Here is a 25570-nt window from a genome sequence, read left to right as displayed (position 1 = left end):
AAAAGGTTACCAATGAAATAACGAGACCCAGTATAAAAACAACTAACTCCCAATCCTTAGAAAGGATTACAATGGGAGTTCAGAATGGATTTACAGCAAAACGTCCTATTTTACATCTTTGTCCTCTGGGCAGAACGGAAAGACATCCAAAGCCAGGCTCTTTCCTGTTGCTGATTCAGCAGGAGAAGTTCTGAGCTTTGCCTGGTTTCTGTATTTGTGTTGGGTATCAGGAGTGACAAATTCCCTGGGGAAAACTCAAGAGAGGGGAAAAAAAAAAAAGGAGAGGAGAGAGGGGAGAGAGAAAAATTCTTGGCAGCAAGATGAAAGCTTGGACCAGGTCCCAGGCTGTCATTTAGCCAAATATGTGGGACAACCTTCTTCAGCCTAGAAGCCTGCTAGCAATTTGCAGAGCAGTGTTGCAGGTAGCCATCAGTGCTGACAGTCTCCAAACTCTGCTATTTTTGGTCTGTTTCCTTGGTGAATTTTCCCAAGCAGCTCAAAATTGAATACAGTTCACAAGGGGCTGCAGCTGCTTCTAGCTCTGCTCAACAACTGCTTTTACAAGACAGAGGCTTCAAAAGACTAGCTTTCTTCAGAGAGTCACAAGAGGGGTGAACCTGAGCTTGGTGTTTTCCCTACATCTGGCAAGGTTTTCCCAGCATGCAAAAGGTTGTGTGTATTCATATTCAGTTAGTTTCCACAAAGCACTTGAAATCCCTCAACAAGCCTTGCAAAAACAAATAGAAAGTACTAATTAACATGGTCAGGAGATAATTTGAAGCAGCAAGACAGGTCTTTCAACCCTCCCAGGAACAGCGTTGAGCCACAGATCCCAACGAGTCACCTACAGCGCAGCCACAGCCCTTGCAGGACCATTATGTGAGCCAGAATTGCAGCCCTGCCTCAGAGAACAACTCTCAGCATGTGGATTCAACGCTCTTCCTAACCCAGGGCAATGGCAGGATACTGCAAGAAGGGAGTCCTCTGACCCCACTTGCATATACTCTGAAGACTTCATTTTTGCTGCTTTTCTTGCTTCAGCTGTAGAGTCTGTGTAAACACTGAGGAAGCTAGTTCAGCTCTGTAATCCAGCAGGAATTCATCCACCAGAAAGGAAAGCCTTTCTGAGAACTGGATTCTGTTCCTGGCATCACCCCAAACCTAAAGGATGCTCTGGGGTAAGACCAGGATTTAAATGCTTAACAAAGACTCAGGGGGTTGGGCTACAAAAGTGACTATAATCAAATCAGCTTCATGAGCTTGTGCCTCAGTTTCCCATCCTACAGTGACAGTAGTAGATGTCTGTCTTCAGCTCATTGTTGGGAGGCCTAGTATTCATGAAACACCCAGAGATCCTCTCATATATACAGGGGGTTTATTTTAATCATACAATGCCATTACGATTAGTGAAAACACCTTGTCCCTTTTAAAGGTACCAGCAATGCACAAAGTAGAAATCCTTTACTCAGACATAAATATATTCCCTGTTTAGCAAAAAGGGGACAGAAAGTCTGGGAAAGGCACACAGATAGGCATGTATATATTCATGTATTTGAAAAGAGCTGCCTTCCGTAGCACTCCCTGGCTTGCGTGCATCTAGTATCTATTTAGGAAAATGTGACTAGCATAACCAGCTATGCAATGCTCACATCTGCTAATCCTTTGCTGCTCAAGTAATCATCTTCACTTTATACTATTTTGGGTACAGGCAGAGGAGCTAAGTGCTCCAAACCTCTTGCAGCTGGTATTTTGAGGGAAGCATTGCCTTAATATTCATTCCCGCTCCAGCAGGGTATACTGATGCAGGGGTCTCATTTCCGAAGGTGGTCAGAATTACTTTAGATAGCTCAGAGAGGTACAAAATGGGCAGAGGAAAGGCTTGCAGCTACAATATTTACCATATTGAGTGATGTTTGTAGCTTTTAGCACAGCTTAAATAGTGCTGCTTGCTTGACAGTACTGTTTTATCAGGTACTTTCACACATACACACACACTAAACTTCACGTTTAAAAAACACCAGCTGAAAGGTTGCCTTTCCTCTCTGGGAAGCAAGCACTGGCCAGCCTGGAATGGATTCCAAACTCAGCCCCTCTCCAGCTCCAGAGAGTTACTCCAGACTGCCATCCACACCTGGCTCCAACTCAGCCATGTGCATATTTGTGTCTTAAGGATTCCCTCCATCGGCAGAGGATGGGGCTGGCACGTGTTCCTACATTGTAAGGGCAGATCATGGATGCCAAAAAGAGTGCTGGAGGGAGAGTGGGGTGCTGAGGGTCTTTGCAGGAAATACAGCAAACACACAACTTTGTGGAACAGCCCCCCTCTGCTCCACCACAGCAGATGCCGTTCAACCATCACACAAGGACAGCACCTCTCTACCCTGCATACCACAGGCAGGGAAGCATAGGAATAGCTCAACAGCTAGGTTTTAACCCCTGCTGATGCTGTCCATCCTTTCTGGCAGGTAGCTCCTATGGATGCCTGCCCGCCTGTTCAGCTGTCTTCTCACTCCTGCTTCTTCTCTTTCTGCAGCTAGACCAATACCAGAGCTTGGGTGTGCCCAGCACCTTTACATCTCCCATCTCCCAGTATAGATGCGCCCTGCCTCTGTAATCATAAATTTCAGAGTACTCCATTGCTGGCTGGCTCTCCTAGAAGAGCTGCACATCTTCATTTAAATGGTGTGCACGCAGGACAGGATTCTCAAGTACTTTGCTTTTCAAATTTGTGGGCAGCCCCTACTGATTTCACCCCACAATTGCAGTACTATGTCCCCTGCTGCCCACAGCTAGTAATTCTAGTAAACTGACCTAAGAAGTCCTATAGCTCTGATAACATAGTCAGTAACACAAGCTATGTCCACCAGAGCTGTAAGGGAATTGCCTCTTCTCAGCAAATTACAGAGAAGAAAGCACCTTCGTTAAGTCTCTGATGTATCAGCTATGCCTAAACCTTAACAATGAAATTTTCTCATACAGGCAGACAGGCTGGAATGACATTAGAATATTGATGTTTGAAGGTTTTTAGCATTATGAAATACCTCACAAGCACTCCAGACAGAGATAATACTCAACAAATACTCAAAGTGGCAAAAAAAAATCACTCACCTGCCCACAAACACACCCCTAAAAGTTTGCAGAGATGTAACTGGAGAAACAAGAGACAGGCAGAATTTGATCTCTTCATCTTAAAACTAAACATTCCACAGGAGCAAATTATTTCTCTTAAAACAGACAAAACTGACCCTTAGAATTTCTGCTATAGATCCTGCAACTCTGAGCAGCTGATGTACGTACTTCCCCTGAACAGAACAGTGGGTTTTGAGCCCTTCTCTTCTAAACATCAGTATCATCTTTCCTTTTCCACCTCAAAAACTCTTAACAGATTTCAGTTAATCAATTCTTATGTTGCTCTGGTGATTGTAGTTCTGCTACTCAGTAATTATTCATACCTGTGACAGCTGTGGTGCAGGCAGGATAAGATCAACAAGCCCAAGGTCTTGACTCTTCAGATGGTTTTTGAAAATAAGTACCTTTTATTTAGGGATCTACTTATTTCCATATCTGTATTGCAGTAGCATACCCAATCCTCTCCCTAAGGACAAGGGCATGCTTATTCCTGGAGAGGGCACTTAACTCAAACTAGTTCAGTACTCTGGTGTGTAGCTGTTGGCAAATGGATGTGGCTGCAGCATCTTTGAGGAAATTCATTCACAATCCCACTGCCTTGAGGCCAGCTCCAGTATGAATTGCCAGTCAGAACACCACGGATGAAGAAATTGGAGGAGAAGGTGTGTGGATTATGTGCTTGGTTATCAGAAAAGTATCTTGTACATGTGTGGGGGTAGGTGGACTTGCACAATATTACGCTGCTTTTTTTTTTTTTTTCAAATGACCAAACATCTCAGGTTTGTAACTATTCCTGCTTTAATTCCTCAGAAGTCCCTTCCATGTAAGGCCCTAGATCAGCACAGTGATCTATGATCTAGTTGCTGCTCAGGACTGCCAAGATCATGTCCATCCTAGCACATCTCACTCCCTTTGACTGTAGAGCACACTGTACTGACGATAATATGGCAAGAGCTATTACAACCTTTCCCTGGTCATCTAGAGAACATGTGCTAAACCTACTTTCCCCTGGTTCTCTCTAATTCTAAATCTAATCTAATAATGACATCTTAAATGTCTACATTAATTGTCATTTATTTGTAATTCCTCACAAAGGGCAAACCTAAACACTCACAAGCATACATACACCCTTCCCTACACAGGAACACAGCTGGAAAAGTGCGGTAGTCTTCCAGAGCATGACAGGGCTTTTAATGACCACACCTACCCCCTACTCACAGATCCATCTGCACTAGAATTTGATCAGTCATTCCAAACAGCTGCCTTTTCTTTCTAATTACCTTTCCAAAGAGCCATTTCTTACTATTCCCAAATGGAAAACCCCTCCTCCCTTCCAAAATTATGTCTGTGATGGACAATATTTTTTCTTAGTTTTGCTAAGACACTTTGGTTTCTGTGCTCTTCAGCAATCAAAGCAGGCAAGGATTTAAAAATTTGGGAAAGAATCTTCCTGCAGTTTCATTCTCTAATGGATTGGGGTTTGGTATTGGCTTTTATGCTTGTTTTTCAGGTTGTCTTAGAGATCTCTGTGAGACTCACAAACCTATATTGTTGATCTCAGAGAAGCAACCTATATTTACTAGTGGATGAGTTAAAATGTAGTCCTACTGTCATTTGGAAAAATGCTATAAAATAGATAATATCTGAGATATCTGGACTATGTACACATGGTTTAATAAAGCATGGAGTCAGCTCAAATCTGCAGCAAGCAACCCTCATAGCTCTCTCCAGGACACACTATTCCACATGTATACCTGCACACGCAGAGCAAGAAAGATCCATGTACACATACGTGTACATTTTTTTCAGCCTATGCTGCCTCTAGGTTGGTAAGTCAACAATAAAAACCAGCATGTCACCATTTAGGACAGGAAGTGAAAACTATATTTAGCTGAAACTGTAGTAGAAAGGAGGTGAGCAGAATATTGCTTACATTTGTGCCCCCATTCCTGTGAACACCGGAATGAGACTATCTACAATAATGATGAGTTCACTACTCAGCAATACTCCTGGTGTGGTCTTCTCTCTAGCAAACAAATGGGTAGTTCTGTCTGGCCTACCACCATTATCACGGCACAATACGCTCTGCTAAGCTTGGCAAGTACTCACTGAAAAGCACTGGAAAGATCACATGACAAGTCACTGTGGTTGCAAACACGTTCTTGTTAAACAAATTCCAGGACATTTGACGCCTTCTCTCTGGATGCACCAAACTCAGGTACCTTTGGAGAACACCTCATTTGTATCTTTACAGTAATATCCCAATCTTAGTGCAAAGCATCTTGATCACAGACATTTCCTTCCTGAGAAGCACCATCCCCCAGACCTGGAAAGTGTAACCCTTCTCTGAGCTTGACAGACAGCAGAGATTTAATGACACTGATTTGTTTCCAGTTGCCTGAAATGTCCCCTCCCTACTTAAACAATGCAACTCACATATCCTTGGTTGAAGTTTTTTTCTTTGAGCAATACTTTGCATTGGGTCCAGGACCTCCTGAGGCCAATAGGACTTGTTCCACTGGTTCAAATAAGCATAGATTCAGTCCTTTACAAAGAATGGTTCTTGAGGAGCTTTTAAAATCAGTTCTTTTGTTTAAAACCTGTAAATGTTTGTTATTCACCCCACTGCAGAGACAGATGCGTAGCCTGGGTAGAAGAGCCATTTAATAAGAAAGCTTTTGTGGCCAACAAGTATGTAAAAGCTCCCATTCTAGCAGAAGTCATGGGTTTGATAGGGTGCTTACCAAAGTGGTTTTCTGATCTGCTTTACATGGAAGGTCAGACTAGACAATCAAAACAGCACCCTTTGAAGCTGAAATCTGTGAACTTACGAGAGTCGTTCCGTTTCCAGATTCCTCCAGCGCTTGACCTCTTTTCATCTTTTCATTTATCACATGAAATCTGTCAACTGTGATGGTGGTTTTTGTGCCAAAAAGAAGCGTCATCAAGAAGATGCACAATCATTAGTTCATGAGGCAGTCTGGTGCCCCAGCAGTGAGAATCACCGTAACCCTCCCAGCTACCTGAACCAGCCATTATCTCCAAGGACTATTTAATATTTGCATATTATGTCTCTGTCTCAGATCCTGTCTGCTCTCCTCATCATCTCTTCTATACATTTGCCAGATGTGGGAATGAAGGCATACATCTTTTCATGAAACTGTGGTCACCAGGCTCAATCAGCTCACACATCTCCAGATGTTTTGTGATCTCACCACTTACTAACGTTCCTAGGAGTTAGCCTGGCTCTAGGTCAGAATTACTGGTGAAATTTCCCTGTTTCTCTCCCAACCCATTTTGCAAGAATTCTATTAGGTTTATTTCTACGTGGCCTCTAGCTACACTTCTCTCCACACTCCTTCTCTGAGGAGCTACTATTTCTGGAGGCAGATTTCTCCCCAGTGTCTGTCTGTCATTACAGAAGTGTAAGTCAGCAAAATCTCTGTATAGATTTCCTACATGCAGAGTAAACTTTTCAATCATTACTAGGAATGGATACACGGATACTTTCCAAGCCGATAGGGCACTTTTATGCTAATTTGCATTGTTACAGTTTCTGTGCATGTGAGTAAGCTTTCCTATTTAATTAATAACCTGAAGACTCTGATGAATGGAAATGAAATCTTGGCAATTTCTCATGCAATTTTTTTGTGCACGTTTTTAAAAATCAGGTCCAAATTCTCCACTGGCAGCTTGCCTTGTGTTACCATCCCTTTTGGAAGCTACCAATTTTATGTAAACATACTCTGTGAAAGTGGCACCTAATTGAATGTGAACATAACAGGACATTAACTAAACATTATTTAGACACATTTCTATTTCTGTAATGTGCTGGAGGCCACAAGGTATGCATGCTGAAGAGTAATTTTGAGGATCTTCAGCAATACCGTGGCATGTAAACAGAAAGAGTTAAAAGGGATTTTTTAATACCTAAGTTCCTTGCTGTGAGTGGGAGACAGATTGAAAATAAAGACAACCAGTTAATTAAATAAAAAGCCATTCTGTTAAATTGCTCAGATACTCATATTAAGAATGCATGCATCATGCGCATTCATGCTTCAGCATTCCTGCAACCACTTGACCTACAGCCCAAATCTAGGGTCTGAGGCTTGTTTACTTTCTCCTGCAACCCTAAACTGAAAGCATACCTTTGCAAGCACGTGGCTCCTTTCAGACAAGCTGAGAAAGAGGTAAACTGTATAAATCTTACAGTTGCTCAGTACTTGGCAGTTTAACTATCACACATGTAGGTAATAGTTGCAAAGTGCAAATTCTTTGGATTACCATCTAAGTTCCTCTTGCCAGTCTACAGGGATTGGATTTTTTCATTTTTTCCGTCTGTGTGATCTTTGTCCTTCAGTGTTTAACATTAAGTGGAACTGAGGAATTGTACCTCAGAACAGGAGTGTCATTGTTCCACTTATGTAAACAACTGAACAAGGAAAATGTAGTGACAGTTTTAACACAGGGTTCTCCCTCCATCCCACACACTCCATGTGTCTACCTGGGAACAGTGCATGGTGAAATTACAGCACACTAGCCTGTCAGCAGCAATTTTATCCCCTTTTTGACTGTGTGTGTTCTAAGCCAAAGGGGAGTGACTTGCAGCACACTTAGGGACTGAAAATGCAAGGATCCCGTATCTAGCCAAGTTCTATACAGCTTCTTCCACTGCACCCATCACAAACACATCTGGCAGCTTTTATTTGTGGGAAACAGGCTAAGTGTGTCAGAGAGATAAGAAACACTCTTAATAGCTAGTATTATGTTTTTCCAGGGGGGTGACAGAGCCGCTATGTAACTTTCCCAATTGTTTCCAACAGGAAAAAGAAACGCCCAACTTCAGTATGGGCTTTATGGTACAACTGAGCCTTAGGGAGATTCCAGCCTGATCCTGGAATCCCAGCAGCTGATTGTCTCCCCAGTAAAAAACCCATTTTCTCTCCCACTATGTTTTCTTGGGGCTCAGTCCTGCAAGGTGCAGTGTCTGCTGGCCAGGAGCAAGGAAAACCTGGAATATCTTCCTAACAGAAAGCCTACCTGAAGTCTCTGGGGATTCTGCGGACAGGGTTTGTGTATACTTTAGCAGCTGGAGATGGAGTGACTATCAGCTCATAGGGATGCACCCTTACCCACTTCTCAGCATTTCAGTAGAAACAAAGCAAGTCTCCCAGACAAGATTTGCCACGCTTCCAAAAGCAAAGAACTCCCTTATTCTGTCCTGTGCCCTAAACTGCAATTGGAATTGATCCTCTTCCCTAAATAGCTAATATTCAAGCTAAATAAAGGAACTGCAGTTTGTTTTCAGCTGGAATATGTTAGCTAAAGGAAATACTGTAAATCACAGTACAGTCATGCCACACCATTGTGATTGTGTAGCTGGTAACTCGGCAGCCAGCTCATAAATGCAGCTGAGAACTCTTTATGAAATAGGAAAAGGAAAGCGACAGTTATTAAAAATGAGCAGTCACTAAAAATTCAGGACTTACCCTGAGTCATCCCTGGCTCCCTTGTCTCTTGCTGATGTTTTCATCATTACAGCAAACTTTAAGACACTTTCTCTTTCACAGTGGCTTTAGAGTTCCTTGGTAAAGAAAGCAATTCCTTTCCATCGCTGAGCAGAACCTCCACATCCTTAGTTTTTGTACTGAAGATGATATTTCAAGGAGCGACAGGGGGAGGATGTTTAAAACCAGCTTCAGGCTCAGTAGTATCAGAGGGCAGGGGACTAACAAACACACAAATGAAAGCAAACTACCAAGAAGATCTCATTTTAGCCTCTCTTATTTCTACTTCCTGTATTTATATGAACGGGGGATTTCAGGAAGAGGCAGTCTTTGGTGGTCAGGGGGGTGTGTGTGTGTGTGTGTGCGTGTGTGTATTTTATAAAGCCATATTTAGTAGTGAAGGCAGGTTAACCTTATTAGACAGAGGGGCCTGAGATTGCTTATTTGTTTCTCTAACTAAGGAAGTTTCGAGGAAATTGTTTTACAGACTACAGGTACATAAGGAGGCAACAGAGCATGGTGAACTTTGTAAAGGATTTTATAAGGCAGCAAAGCAGTAAGTCTCCGTCTGCAAATTCCTAAAGCATGTGTATTTCTATTGCTTGAGTAACTGGAACCAGATGGAGCTTGGAAACCTTTATATTTACATAGGACCTGAGAAAATGAGATGTCTAACACTGGCAGAGGAGTGCTTTGCAAAATATTCCCAGTTAAAGCAAAAGCAAATGATAAGGCTGTAAGACTGCTAGTAAATCAGCAGCTATCCATGCTGTGATGCTCCAGTCAGTCTCAGAGCACATTTGACATGCAGTTACTTAAGTGGTCAAGTAGTGCTTGCTGTACTGGAAACCCAACTGAATACAGACCAGCTGTGGAGGCTGAGGACTGACAGATCCACTCAGGGCTGGTGGCACTCCTATTTGGCAGCCCTATCATTCCAGAAATACTTGATGCTAGCAGAATACATAATGGAAAAAATGAGGCAGAAGTATGAAGCAGAGGCAGAGAAAAGCAATTGCATGGAACAGCGAGGGAGACAAAGGTAACTTTTTGCCCCTTTTATCTTTAGAAGGAATTTCCCAGCTTTCTAAAAGTACATAGTCTGTGCCATACAGCCCACAGCAGAAATGCAAATACCAGGCAGCTGCCAGTGTACTGACACGAGGGAAACAAGATCTTCTATTATAGAACATGGAACCAGTTCTGCTGGCGCTAACCTACAGAGATTCAGGGGAACCTTTATGATCGCCAGTTCACACCTTCTGTGCAATACAAGACAAGCTTTTCTCTGGGATTTTTGATCAAGCCTGTAACTTCTTTGACATTAGAAAAGTTATTTTCTAGATTTTGGAAGGATTTCTCTTAGAAAGTCAAAAAGCCTCACTGAAAAGCTGCATGATGGGAAACTTACCACCCTTCTACATAAGGTGTCTTAGTAGTTAACTGTTGATATTTAAATTCACATCTGGTACTTTGCCTTGACTTGTCTAGTTTTAAATTTCCACCTACTGTATCTCAAAATGTTCTTTTCTACTAAATTAAGGAGCTCCTTGCTCCAACTCATGTAGTTATTTTCAGCCAATGACGAACTCATTCAGTAAGCCTTCTTAAACAAACTGGTTGTCTAAGAGTTACTCACCCCTCACTGCAAGCTTGTCAGATCTTAGTTCTGAATCCTTCTATTGGTTCTGGGCACAGAGGTCCAAGAAAAAAATATGCTCGAGATTTGTTCACCAGCCCGGCACCTTTGAAATGTACCGTGGGTACTGGCATAAGAGCCATCTCCTAGATGCATCACACAAATTCAACTCCACCCCAGGCTTCCGTTTCCCTCCACTGCAATTCAGCAGGGACCAGGCCCACTCAGAATTTACCACTGCTTTGCTGGCAAATAAGTTTGCTGAGCCGAAAAACTGTAAAGTGTGCTGCTCTGCATGGACCTGCCCATATGGGGGAATCTGTGTGCAGTGAGCATTAGGCATTTCCAAAGATGTTGTTAGGGAAGAAGACACAAAAGGACTTAGAAATAAAAATACCCAGCAAAAAAAATGAGGAATACAAAAATTCAGTATTGTGCTGCTATGTCAGTTTCACCTGATTAGAGAAGCTGTGTATTTTATTTTCTTTGTGAAATCTTTCACACTATTTGTAATCTAAAGAATGTAGTTTCAGAAATCTGAAGTTTTGAAATTAGTTTCTTTAAAGATACTGACCAAACTTAATGAAAATACCCTCATTTATATTTAGTTTTTCTGTAGCACAGTTTTTTGTAAACTACTTAAAATGAAGTCAACATAATAAATTTTGCCCAAGCTTTGCTGGGTATTTTTTTTAAGCCAGAGATTTGGCAGGTTTGGAATGCGACACTGTGTTCTAGTAACAGGCTTTGTAAGTAAACAATTACAAAAAACCTAAATGGCAAAATAATATCCAGTCACTGTAAAATGCCACTTCTTGATAAATCTTGTCTTTCTTAGGACTTACCTTTTCCGTATTAAGCTACACCATGCTGCAGCCCCTATTTGTGTTTTTATGCAGCTGAGTTGGAAAGATTTAAAATGACTTATGGAGGCAGCGCGTAAGTACAATGAGCACTTTGGCTATAATAGTGCTTTCAGCATATGCACAGATTATATGACAGTTCTGCTTTCCATACAGTAGGAAGCAGCTGCATCAATAATACGGCATATGATAAGGGCCCGTAGGAATTGTCATGCCTATTGTGTCACTAATCTGTAGATTATGTGCCTTTTATAGAGCCTATTACATAATAGATCGTGATGGGTCATCATGTCAAACCTATGGGGATTAAAAGAAGGGGAACTTCCCAAATTTTAAAAGTTACTTCTGTGTGTAAAAAGGAATATTCTCCCTTTCCCAGCTTATAAACATTTAGCCTAGCATACACCAAAGAATGAGCCCTTATGCAAAAGTCAAAGAATGCAGGATATCCCTTTTCTCCACTTCACTAGGACACTTTGTAGATGCACAAAAGCCACAGTGGCTAATGACAAGTTTATACAGCAACAGCGATTTCAAAAGCATGAATTGTGGTTAATAAGGTCAATGTTTGTTTTAACTTGCATGTCCTAGTCACTATTCTTGACAATGAAACCGTTAATACACCAGCACATTAGATGAAGTTAACTCTTACCTTCTCTTTTTCCCCAGAACTGCATTTAAAAGCTTCTTGTCAGCCCTGAACAGATTGTGCCAGAGACAATGAACATATACCAGAAATCATCACAGACCCTGAGATGGATTGCAGGGATGTTGAAAGCCGGCAATCAAGGGCAAGAGGGATTATTCCTTTATTTCACAGTATCTCCAGAGCCTAGGTAAGCCTTCCAAGGAAAGGAAGGTAGTGCTGTGCAGCTTTTGGACCTTGCTTCTATCTCGTCTAGTCAGTATCCAGTACTCAGTGTGAACCTGCTGAATGCCACTATACCATGGGACAAAGCAGCCAAAATGCTCTTGATCGAGGTGTTTCTGAGACTCCCACCATTGCTTCTGGATCAGTGTCTCAGTACAGCAAACTGTCTCCTCAGCAAATCACGTATTTCTAGTCCCAAAAGAGCAAATTGTGTGTTTTGGCACTGGTACAAATCAGATAACGTACATTTAACTCACCTCAAATAATGGCTTGATCCAGGTGATACTCCCTGGAATAGATGACAATGCGCGCTTTCTGTTATTCTGTTCAGCAGGGTCCAGATTTTATGAAGAATTTCATGAATTTCATTTCTTCATATCCTAACTGGGTCCTGAAATTTTAGATTTTCAACAATAAATATGAGAATATTTTACATGCTATCATCTGAGGAAAAAAAAAACAAACATCCAGCCAACACTCTAGTTGTTTAAATAATTTATTGATAGTGTACATGTTTTTATATAGTGCATTATAATACTGACTGCTATAATCTTTTATAAATGCTGAATTAACTATTTTTTTAAATTTTCACAACAAAAATAATCAAATATCATGCCAACATTTTGTAACAAATTATCACATTAAATTCATTTGGATTTCATGACACATTTATCTGTACAAAGGACCCCATATCACAGAGCATTCACAGTGCATAAGGTCACAGTCATTGAAAAAATAAATAACATGATAGATTTCTGTTACTTACAGTTTACAAACCCATCCCTTTCTGTTTTCAAAGTAAGCAGTTCTAGAAACTTTTAATAATATTTAAAGAGGTATTGCACCTCCTAAGGGTGCACTGCAAATTCCTGCAAGTATGAAACACAGGGAATTTTAAAAGGTTCAGAAGTTATTTCAGCGATCATAAATGATTTTGAATACTTTCTTGCAATGGAGGAGACAGTGGGAGCCAAATTCTACTCTCAGTTCAACTGATATGAATTTGTGCCAACTACAAGGACATTAATGAGCACTGGCACCACTCCCAAGAACATGAAGGCAAGAATTTGGTCACAACTTTGCTGCAGTTTCAGCCATTTGAAATATAAATGCTGCTGGGGAAGCAGATTTACAAGTGTTCTTTGAACACAACTAGTATATGAATGAAGACCATGATCTTGCTGTAAAAAACCTCTGAAATGAAGCATCTCAGTTGGTGTTAGTCCTTCTAGAGATTATATCTCTGATATTGATATATTCTGATACCTTTAGACTTTTTTCACAATTCCATATTGCTGTAAATCAACCTCTGTATTTGTTTTTCAAGTTTACTAAGATCATTTTGGTCATAAGATGGCAATGATCACTTAAATTCTTTGTGCAAGTAAAAAGGAAAAATAAATGGAATTAAATTCAAACTGGTAATTCTTGTAAGAAAATATCCAAAGGGCACTGGTTTCCCTTAGTCATTGATTTCTTCCAGACAGTGCACTGTATGTCAGAAGTATGGTAGCAAGCAGAACAACATGATGTATAAATCACCACAATCACTACACATCTCAGCCTGTGGAGAAGGACCTCACATTTCAGGGCAAAGATATATAGGATTTCACAGCATTCTTTGGGGAGAAAATATCAGGATCCCACACAGAGGGAAATGTGAGAAAAGTGTACGTTCAAGTTACTCAAAAGGAGGCTCTTAACATGTACAAGGTAGGTCAGAAACTGGAATGCACATGTCAGTTGAACATTTTTCTCTTCAGCAGAACATTTATCACTTGCATACAGACTTTTCAAAAGAGGTCAAGGGAATAATAAAGGGTTTGGTACAGAACTGCTGGAACTAAATGCTGTCATCATATAAATCTCACCACCCAGCAAAATAAAAACTCTGGAGTTCATACTCAAAGAAATAGAAAGCAAATTGTGCAGTAAATGCACGACCTGTAGAGATTTTCTTCTGAGTGCTTAAACACAAATAACTGAGAGATATGAGGCTTTAAATGACAGAACATTATGCTCAAAGGTGATTTGTTTTAATTAGGAAGATTCTTTGGTTTCACCTGGCTATCAGTGTTATTCTAGTGTCTGTTTCATATTATGTTAGGGCTGATCCTTCCTTGGCATGAATAATCAGGCAGTATTTACACAGCTTAAAGCATTCTACCAAAATTATCTAACTGTAGGATGCAAATGAATGGTGTTATAATTGCAAGAAATCCAAGAAAGGAACACAGCAAAACTCATGAGGGATTTGTGCAACTAGAGCAAACACGTAATAGAAACAAGTGTGTGTAATTAAAGCACAGTCACAAAGGAAATAAAAGACTAAGCTCTTCTTTATAATTGCTAAGGTGAAGACCTTTTCCATTTGTTTACACGTTGACAGAAATATAATCTTAAACTATAAATTAATTCTATGTTTGTTACAGCTGCAGCAAGCATATAAAAATAAAATAAACTTGGCACACCAAGGACTGAGCCAGAGAAAGATGGCTGACTATGCTATACCTGCTGGGAAGACTAAACGTGTTCTTCCAGGCTAGACATCAGCCCAGACAGCAGCCCTCAGGTAATGAAATAGTCATTAAGATAGTCATAACTGTAGCTTTTTAGATTTAGACATGTAGATCCTGAGACTGAAATCTTTACTCAGGCTATACTTTATAAAGCAGTACCTTTGTTATGGGAAATGCGTGCAATCAAACACTGCTGAACTGAAAAGAAACACTCCCATTTGCTCACTACAAACAGGATTGCACCCTTGTGGGTCTACGTGGGACTGGACTACTCCAGTGGAACTGTAGCAGAAGAGCTGCTAAAAGCTCTCCTTGGTTAGCTGTAATTCAGTTTTGATCCTGCTCCTACACCTGGGCAGGTGGACAGTTTTGAAGTCTGAAATGAGGAACCAGCTCTCATTGACATGAGTGGAAATCCAAAGTGGTATTGGCAGAGCAGAAGTCCACAGATTCTTCCAATTTCAAAAACAAATAAAATCTTTAGACTACAAAACTAAGAAATATTTAAAGATTTAGATATGACAGAAAACCCAGAAACCCATGCTCCGCTGTCATCTTAGGGCACAATCCAGCAAGGCACTTTGATGTATATGCTTAGCTTTAAGCATGGAATCAATCCTACTGAAGTTAAGCTTTGCTGGATATGGGATATCTTTTTCTGAGTTGTATTACTTTTCAGTGTTAGTATGCTGGCAATTTCCAGATCACAGTGACAGTTTTCCCTCTCACATCCTCCACCAGCTTTCTTTTCACTCCTGAGCTGAACATTAACTTACACAACATTGTGGCATACATTAAAGACTCAACCAGCTAACTTTTGCAATGGTTAGCACAACAAAATGACTACCAAATTTTGCAGACACTATCTGAACAGCTGCATCACAGAACTGTACTAATTGCAGAGAGCCAAGTACAAATCGCTCCTTTTCTTGACTGGAAAATGGCAAAATTTGTAGTGTTTTTTCTTGAGCAAATTTTTTCTTGTATAGATGTGAAAGGCACTAGTCCGCTATTACTCAGCAACAGCCTCCTGAACTACTGGGTTTATCTGACATACAACTTGTCAATCAGGTCTTTCTTGGGCCATGCAGCTTATCTGCATAGGTTGGTCTATAACTGCCATCTTTATTTATTTTAGCATATGGATAATGACTACATAGGGACTCTTTAAACTACTTCATATGATTATGTATCATCAAGGCCTTTATACAGCATCTAATAATTCTTTGGCAAACAATACATCCCTGGTCATGCAGTGGTGTCAGGGGAAAATCCAACTAATGTTATAACATGGCATGATCCCTGTCTCATAGCAGAAGATGCATATGAGACCACCTCACAAAATGCAGCATTTGAACTTGAAGTGGGTCTATGTTTTAGGGAGGGCTATAGATGACAGGAACAGCCATGTGATTTAAGGTCAGTATTACCTTCTGAGGCTGTTTCTTGTTACAACAGAATACACTGTTTTTCTAAAGCAGGTGATACTCAGCTTAGGCAGAATAATTCTAAACGTTGTCTAAAGGATTAATGGTATTAGCAAACACAATTTCATGGATATTTGACCTGGGGATCAGCTCCTCCTGAACAAATTGGCGCCCACAGTCTTCTAAAGTTGTCTGGCTCAGAAATAGGAAGGTACAGTACAGTTTTCTAGGCTGGCACTGTAAACATCAATGCCAACATTACTGTAAATTCAGCTGATCATTAGGCATTCAAAACTAAATTTTGGGACTACCCTTCTGTTGTGACATCTGAGCTGCCAGTACTATGCAGAGAGGAGCAAATGTTTGCTTGGAGATAGCTAGCTCTCCAAGCCCGCTCAACAACAGAACATGGGAAAAAAGCATTTACTCAGCCTCTCTGCTCCTTTCAGCTTCGTATCTAAACCACCATCAGATTTTTCAGCAGGCAACTGTCCTCCTGAAAGACAGCGGGGAAAAGAACAAGAATGGAGAGGGGTGCAGTGGCACAGCAGTATGCTGCACCTTCACAGCCTTTCTGCAAAGGAAGACTCAAACGTGAACATGAATTCCATCTCCTAGGCTTTACACTGCAGCAAAAATATGTCTTGAATGCCTGGAAATGGGGTCACTGTCATACTTGAGATCAAATGTGTTTACTGTCATGCTTGACTATTCAAGAAAGCATTTTAGTAATGCTGTATTTGTTGTCATCCTTAAGACTGACTAGTTTAACTACGTAACTACTTAACTAAGGTGAAAACCCCTAAATGGATACTAATACTGATCTTTGTGACAAGGTGTAAAGCAAATAAATATGTTGCTCTTTTTCCTTTAGGATTACACTGAAAGGATCCCATTCATTTAAAAAAAAATAAAAAAATCAACAGCAGAATACACTCTTTAATTTGTACCAAAATAATTTTAAAATGGCCTTAATTGTAAACACATTACCTGGTTTAAACAGTATTCTGCATGTTAAACATAATTATTTCTTATACATGTCAAAATAAGGAACTTTGAGAAAGTGCTTATTTGCTAAGATTTTATAGTATGCTCTCATTGACCCAATAATGGGATTTTATACATAATCTTAAGTGGAAAATATTAATGTTTTTAAAAATGCATCAACGGTTAGTTGATAGATTTGTTTTGGTTTATAAACATCAAAAAATTAAAAATCTATGTATAAAGTTAACTTGTGCTTCTTTAGAAACTTTATGTGATAATTCACATACAGCTTTAAAATATTTTTAAAGTTTAGTAGCAATTTAAAATATGCTGTCTCAGTGCAATCATATGACTGCTACAATGTGGAATGTCACCCATCATTTTCAATACTCTGGGACATATCTTGCTGTCAATTATATCCAGAGTCATTCTTTAGATCAGATTTATGCTGGTGGCAAGGATATCTAAACCTGGCTTTTACTGGGGGTTAAAAAGTATATCATGCTTTAAAACTTGCATACAATCAAAACAAAGACCATATTCTCTTGACAGACTTGCTTTTGTGTAGGAGTTTCTCATCTGCACTGCACGGTGTCAGACACTCATCTTCATTAAGCTTCTGGGAATAAGTGTAAAATGGAGAAGAATACACCAGCTTCTTGACTGACGAAATAAGCTTCTTCCACCAATCAAATTAAATCATAATCAGGGTGGGTTTTTTCTGACAGAAAGTCCGTATTATGTTTAGATATTACACTCAGCTGATAACAATCACTGATAGTTACTGAGCACCCAGTTATATTTTACTTGTTTAGTTTCTTCTAAATTTACACAATGGGCTTACAAGGGCCAATGCAAAGTTCTTCTTGTGGTGTAATATTCCACAAATGTTCATTTACATTTATATATACAGCATTCCTCATTAATAGTGAAACATATATTTCAAGTATGAATTTCTGCATGTAATTTTCTTCTTCAGTATGCAGATATTCTTTTAGTGTGCATCATCACAAATGATACAACATAGAACCATTTCCTCTTCTTTCTCTGCCACATTTTCGTGTTCATTGAAAAGAGTCATAAATACTCAACACTGCCATCCAAAGCTGCCAGTGCAGATTCTCTACAAGCAGAGCACCTGAAGGGGGAAATGATGTCCTCAACAGTGCATGCCATGATATGTGCCTCGAACTTTCTAGTCCTGTAGTTGAGATATTTTAACTGAGCTAAGAAAAGTTCTAAATTTGCCTCTTATCCTTCCATGGAAAGTAAATGTCAAAACCAAAAAAACTATAAAGTTTTTTTTCTCCTGTCCTCCTGTGAACCATGGTGGTTGATTGTCTGCAAAAGGAGAATGAAAACCACAACAGAATGTCCCAGGAATGGATCATTTTAGAGTTCTGCATAAGATCCACCCAGCTTTATGACTGAGCAGCAATATCCAAAGAGAAGGAAAATGCTTTGGTTGCCATGAGCTAGCATGTTAAAAGAAAGGTATGCTTTCCTTCCACACAGGTAGAAGTGCTTGATAGCTGATGAAGCAGGAACGACACTCAAATTACTGATGGAAAGAAGGTAGAAAGGTGAAATGCCTCCTGTCATTTACAGCACATGTAATCAGAAGAACTTCAATCTGTCTCCTTGTTGTAGTTTAAAGTTCTTCTCGGCACATAGGTAAGTTGACAAAGGTGAAGACATTAAACTCTATCAATATAGAAAAACAAAGGAAAACAGCATAAAGAAACAACACGTAGATGCCCAATTTCCTGTCAAGTTTCCACTTATTTACATGGATTCCAAGCACCTGCAAGCAAACAAAGTATTAGTTAATAAAGCCTCAAAGGAGACTTTGGAAACAACCATTACAAGGTAAAAAATAGATTGTTTTGATTTGGATAAAAATATATTCTCGGTATTTTATAGAACAAAAGGCAACATATGTTTTTCTGATCAAGAAAAGGAATGTAAAAGCCCAAACTGAGAACTTGAACTCTGGTCTGACTCTCAGTTGCTCTAAATACTTTTACAAAATATTAAATGAACACACTTTAAGGCCCCTTCACAAGTTCTTTGTGTAACTGAGAAATAGTCCCCTAGGTGCTCAGTTTCAGTCTGTGGTGCATTTTCAGCACACAGGGCACATTCTAGTCAGGCAGCCCTTTCATTGATTCAGTATGAACAAATGCACCGAGCTACATGAATGCCTCTCCCCGCAGTGTTCCCCTGAAGATCCTTTATGTCCCAATAGTACACCAGCACCTAACGTTCACTCTCTCAAGAGCTTCGGAAGAGGTGCTTTCTTTGATGTCTTGCTGAGGTCTAGAACTAAGGGGAGTTACAAGTTACAGGTAGTAAAGCAATGAAGTTCTCACGAAGGCATCTATTTTCAAGGGTGTTAAGTGCCTCTGAATTATCATTTGTTTTGCTCAAAACTCTCCACTGAGTTTTGCTGGGAGAGTCTGTGTGAATCAGGGCATCCAGCAGAACAAATGAGGCAATAATAGATGCTTCAAACTCAGGTGATACGGCTTCCACTATGAAAAGACTCTTTACAGAAAAGCATGAACAGCTAGCATAGCAACACATCTGCATAATCATTCCATTTTTTCCCAAGGTGCTGATTACCAATATGCATGCTGCATCAGCAGATACAAATGTCTACGGAACACCTTTGTTGTTTCACAGGCACTGTACAGTATAGCAGAACTGGGGATGTGAAAAGAAACAGGCCCCCACAGCTTATGTATCAGATGCATTGGGAAGTTAGTGGCAGAGTGAACAGACCTCATCATTCTATCACTTAAGTTGTGCACAGATGACGTGGAGTTTTGTAAGACCTAGTCATGCAACAGCGTGAAATCTCCAGTGATGATCCCCATCTCTACAGAGCCTCTACAGAACCTCCACAGGCAATCAGTGAAAGACATTAGTATAAGTGGATATTTTTATACCTTTGGGATTTGATTCTTCCCACAGAAGATTCCCTGGGAGTCAGCAGCATCAGACCTTAAGTACCAGCAAAATTGACTTTTGAAACAGAATTATTACTTGTTTCACCTTAACAAGTCATGTGTTACAAATTAAGTGCCTTATGCTGAGTGACATTTAGCAGGCCTATTCTAAAGTCCTATTCTGTGAAGCCCTAAGGTTCACAGTCCTCACAGCCTAGTCTTCATTAAGGGTTTTGGCTACAGCACATGATTAGTCCAGTCTGGTTTTGGAAATCAAGAGACAAGGGCAAAGAGTGATGAAGCACACCTGGGTCTTGTCCCAGTATAAAGCAGAGACAGGCCTGAGGTATGCAGCTGGACACAGGAGCACAGAAGTATTATTGGATCCTACAATTTCAACACTGCCACTGAAATCAGTGGGACCAACACTAAATGTCAGATTTCACCGAGGACAATGGTACTTCTTCCACTCATGGTATTGCTAGAAGAATGATACTTGACAAGAATCAATGCTTCAGGGATAATAACTATTTCCAATTTATCCTTCTATAACATGTAAATACCTAAGAAGTATTTTGCAATTGAAATATTAGAGACAGTCAAATACTTACAGTAAGTGCCACTGATCCTAGCAAAAGTGCAACTGAATAGACCAGTCCTTTGCTGTTTATCTTAACCTGTGGGAAACAGGACAGATGTTTGAAATGCTCAGCATATAACTGTGCTATGGAGATCAGAAATCAATGTATAGATTTATGATCCACCTTCTGTTTTGAATAGTGACTTACACATTTTAAACTATGCAAATCCATAAGAGATTTATCATAATGAAGAATGGGAAGATTAAGGAATCTAAACCAATGTATAAGTAAGCCCACCTCCGTTAAAAAGAAAAAAAAAATTAGCACTTATAAAAGATTTTATGTTAAAAGATCACCAGGAGAGAGATATATGCTGTTATTCTCATTTTACAGACAAAAATACTAAGGTACAGGGAGACAGGAGTGCTTGAAGCTGTGTAGTGAAAAAATGACAGAGCATGAACAGATATCCATGGTACTATGTTTCTGCTATACAGTATATGTGCTCCAATTGACAAACTGGGAATTAACTGCAGCTTGTTGAAGGAGAATTGCTTCCTTAACTCCTGGTTCCTCCTGCTCAGCAGGTGGTTGTTTGGCTGTAAGGGTTTTTTTTTAAATTTCATTTGCATGCTTTCTTAAAAAAGACTTTTTTTTTAAGACATAAAAGGAACATATTAAAGATTTGCCAAGTATACATACAGTTGATCCCCAATCAATAGCCATGGTCTGCAAACCCCATGGAACGCCAAGTCCCACCAGAATGTCAAAGACATTGCTCCCTACTGTGTTGGATACTGCCATGTCACCAAGGCCTGCAGAGAAAAAAACAACTCTTTGGTAAAAACAAAGTATAGGACCATTGCTCTGTGTACTAGAGGAAACAAAAGGGGAATTATCTGCATTGATCCAAGCCCCCTTGGACTGGCCAGAGTATCTGGGATAGGGAGACAATTTCCATAATCTCTGTACAACTTCTGAAAGAAGAATGCAAAAACTGCTCACTCTAACTACAACCTCCTTGTGTTTTGGATACCACACACCCAGTGAACCCGAGTTTAAAGCCAGTTAAAAAACCAAGCCTTGTTCTAGGTAGCCTGCAATCACAGGGAACCTGGAGATTATGTACTGGATTTAGTATGTGGATACGTGGCCTTTATCTCATATGAATGATGCAAGGTGATCCTGAAAAGAAAATCAGATGGTAGTCAAAGATACTAAGCACTTCTGTGGGGCTTAACCATCAATGATTTCACTTCAGGAACAATAAAAAGCTACAGAAAAGGGGAAAAAAAAAAATTAGTGAATAGTGGTCAAGTCCAGAGGCATTACTCAAAATTTACTCCCAATGTTCATCACTGGCTGCCATCTCATTCTGAACCAGCGTCAATGGATGTGAGGAGGGCAGAATTCTTCTCTGCCCTTGTTAATTTCCCTTAGGCACAGAGTGGAGACAGACACTATCACAGCAAGTACCGTAATCCTCCTACAGGAAGCTGCTGACAGGAAGGTTATACTTTGGATCCATATTATGGTGTGTTCATCTCTAGTTTTGAGATATTTGTCTGCAATCTGTCAGCAAACATCTCTCTTGAACACAAGTAGTGCAAAGTCCCTATACTGTCTTAAAGAGAACATGGCTGCTTTTTGCCAAGGTAGTGTTTACCTTCATTTTCTGAGGAAAGAATCCCTACACCAGTTTTGCCTAATACTATAGAACAACTAATCTAAAGAAGCAGTTTGTTCATTTAAAACTGTAACATTTTTCCTTCTGTTCCTGCAAAAATATGTTCACTTTAATACTACATATGGAAAACTAATTTAGTAGGACGGCAGTTCCACAAGAATACTTCTTTGTACTATTTTTTTGTGAGATTTTAACCTGGAAAATGAAGTATTTAAAACATAGAATTCTTTTCAAATCGGGCAACATTTAACAGCACTACTCCTATCTCAAACTACAAAGGGTACTCAATTTGTCACTTCAGAACCTTTCTTGTCTGCCCAATGCTGTGTGCTGGAAATCTCATTACCTGGGGGAAAAAAAAAGCAAAAAAATGACTATGGAAACTGAAATAGTGGAAAAGAATACAGTTAGGGCCTTTCCTTATTCTGCTGCAGTGCAAGAGATCACACTGTCAGGCTTAATGTTTTTCTCAAGTAAAAAAGGATCTGCAAATAACCTTAATCAAAAGGATGCATGAGGAAGCCTTCAACAATTTCAATTGCAAAGCTGATGAGGACGAAGCTGACATTTAGCTAAAACCCTTTTCAACTACTCATATGTTCCAATGGCAAAGAGGCCTGCAAATGGATGAGAAGCATGTCTGAAGCAACATCGCTTCTGCCAGACCCTCTTAAACAATTCACTTCTCTGGGTTTGAGAAGTCTTCTAGAAAGTTTTACACAGACAAGTGCATGTCAGCATGTACTCTTCAATGTTGTTTTTAATAGCTGATATGCCTGTTTTGTCTACTATTTTTATTTTTTTACCCTGACTGATATATACCATGCATGGGATATCTGAGTTTTGAATGATCTTCTAGAATGCTAGGGTGTGCCTAGACCCAGTAAGCAAAAGATAACAGGACAGGGATTATTTTTTTAGTTCACGTTAAAGGCCAAAACCCTTTGCTAATTATCAAGGCCCTGAAACAGTAAAAATAAAAAAAAAAAATAAAATAGCATTGAGAAATTGTGTGTACAGAGGAAGCAAATCACAGAGCATGCACGTAAGATTACAGTTAGGCTACAACAGACAGTACCTTGTCTTGCTACTATTAAGCTGGCCATACAGTCTGGGACACTTGTTCCTGCAGCTAGGAAAGTAATGCCCATGATCACATCTGGTATCCCAAGGGTGTATCCAATCACAGTCACCTGAACAGTAAGGAAAAGAGATTAACCTATTGTATTTGGACAGTATCCTCATTCCAATACAGCTGTGGCACACTTTTTAACTTTGACTTCTGGTGTGGACCTTAACAGGATTAGACTCAGGATACTTATCCACTTCTGCAAATTAAATAATTATGGGATAACCAGGAAAAGTACACTGAAAAGGATAAGTATGTTGGGTCATATTATTCAACATTTTATGAGCAAACAAAAAAGCTCCATTTTGTGTACTTATAATGGGACATACTGATCTTTTAAGGAGGTTCTATTTTCTCAAAAGGACTTCAACCAATTTATTTTGTGATACAGGGGCAAGGATATAAAGAACTTATTTTATCCCAAAGCACAAAGAAGGAACCAGTTTCTTGCATGACTTCCGATACAATCCCAAAGCGAGCAAGTCTGGTTATATTGTTCCCTGAGAGTCCAGATGCAGCTTTAAAAGAGCTTAAGGAATAGCTGAAGCATGTAGCAGAGTTCTTGGAAAGGACAGGGAATTGTATTTAGCTGGAACATCTCAAGAAGGCTGAAAAAACATTAAGAAAAAAGGCAGAACAGGCAGCTGAAAAGGAAAGAGCCTTGTGAGAATGAGAAGACTGAATAAGGGACAGTCAGCTGCTTCCCTGCTGAGACTGCTAAGAGTGGAACTCTTTAAGGCTCTGTTAGTTTGCCATTCTCTTACATGAGGAAAACTGAACCCTTCACCAAAGAAAAGGAGTATTTTAGGAATGTTCTCACAAATCTTGTTCTCAGGAGCAAGTTGTAACTCAAAAACAGGAGTCAGCATGATTCCCCTGCTGCAAGTGGCAATGGGTATTGAGGCCTGGTTGCTACTTAAAATAAGCTGTGCTGCGGCTGAGCATCTCTCTCATCTGTGAAGGGGACCTCTAAACTGGAGCCAAGGTAAAGAGCATGGCCCTGCAAATGATATATGGTATGAAAAAAATGTGTGGCTTTGGCACAATTACGCCAGGCAGAATGAGGGCTGGCATACAACTTTCTCTAACAGTCTATGTTAAGAGAAAAGAGGATTAATTTACAATGCAAAACTTACATGGAAAGTTGCAAAAAGCATACTGAAAACACAGTCTTCCATGAGAGGAAACATAAATATAAAGCAGTCTGCAAATGCCTGATGAAGGTAGAGATGTTCTCTATCCAAAATGATTGTGCAGGTAAGAAGCTCAGGAACAAAAACTCTTCCATATTCACGACTAGAAGAGTATGCGTGCGTGTGTGTGTGTGTGTATATATATATATATATATATATATATATATATATATGACCATGGGTGTATGTATAGGAGACCGCATTTTCTGATATGAAACCAGAGGAAGGTTTCTTTACTATATTTTCATTTAAAAGGAAAATGGGCATATAAATTCTTCAGCAGCACATCTGACCAATCTTCTCATTACAGGTATATAGAACTTTTTGGTTTTCGATCTTTTAGCATAGAAAATGGTAACTTCCTATACTTCAAAAGTATCTATTTTCTTTTCAACACAAAAACTATTTGAGGAGCTTTCCTATTCATGCCTCTTCTCTGAATGAAAATGGAAACCTGAGAAACTGAAAGAGGGTAAGGTAAACAAAAACTCCAAAACCAAACTTACTCATATCTTCAAGTAAGTGTGCTCCTGAACTGACAACAATTTACAGATCTACCCTGATACACCACCAAATTTCTAAAGACGTCTCAAGCTACTGAGATTTAAACATTTTCATTTAAACTCCCTTTTACTAGTAGGATGTGGATATCCACATTCTCTTGAAAATCATACTGGCACCTTTCTGTGCTGTAATGGGCCAATTACTTGTGCGGAAAAGAGCAGCAGAAAACTAGAATTATAATAAGTACAGTATGAGCTGAAGACACTGCATTACAATTACATGCCTTTCTTTCAAAATAAATACACAAAAAATCTATAACCTATTTCAAGATGCACATTTCACTCAGTATGGGAAGTCCTGCTGTATGCACTTACCATCCACACCATGAAGTATGAGAACACGGCGATCCACAGAGTAGATAAGATGAATGTCACCATAAAACACCTCTCCCAGCGTGGTTTGCTGCAGTTTGGAATGGTGCAAAAGAGCACGAATATCAACGGCCATGTCACAATCCATTTAACTTTGTTCATCTTTCCATCTGCAGGACAAAGAAAGAACCAGTTTAGCTTTCCCATCATTA

General features: G+C 39.7%; 1 protein-coding gene across 1 annotated transcript in view; it reads right to left on the bottom strand.

Annotated features, from left to right (window-relative positions):
* The window catches only part of LOC130601367 (ras and Rab interactor 3-like), a 159218-nt gene that overhangs the window by 55320 nt on the left and 78328 nt on the right, over window positions 1–25570 (bottom strand). The window contains exons 13-17 of the mRNA XM_057413387.1: window positions 25362–25528; window positions 23240–23354; window positions 21177–21289; window positions 20505–20570; window positions 18598–18746 (exon numbers count right to left, since the gene is read on the bottom strand). Coding sequence (XP_057269370.1) covers window positions 18598–18746; window positions 20505–20570; window positions 21177–21289; window positions 23240–23354; window positions 25362–25528 — 610 coding nt within the window. The remainder of the gene's footprint in view (window positions 1–18597; window positions 18747–20504; window positions 20571–21176; window positions 21290–23239; window positions 23355–25361; window positions 25529–25570) is intronic.

The sequence above is a fragment of the Pezoporus wallicus genome, unplaced genomic scaffold, assembly GCF_028554395.1.
Source record: "Pezoporus wallicus isolate ANWC-B61680 ecotype Strahan unplaced genomic scaffold, APGP_CSIRO_Pwel_v1 contig_3017, whole genome shotgun sequence".
Taxonomy (NCBI): domain Eukaryota; kingdom Metazoa; phylum Chordata; class Aves; order Psittaciformes; family Psittacidae; genus Pezoporus; species Pezoporus wallicus.
The sequence above is the reverse complement of the archived record's forward strand: the minus strand, read 5'-3'. Positions and strand labels throughout refer to the sequence as shown.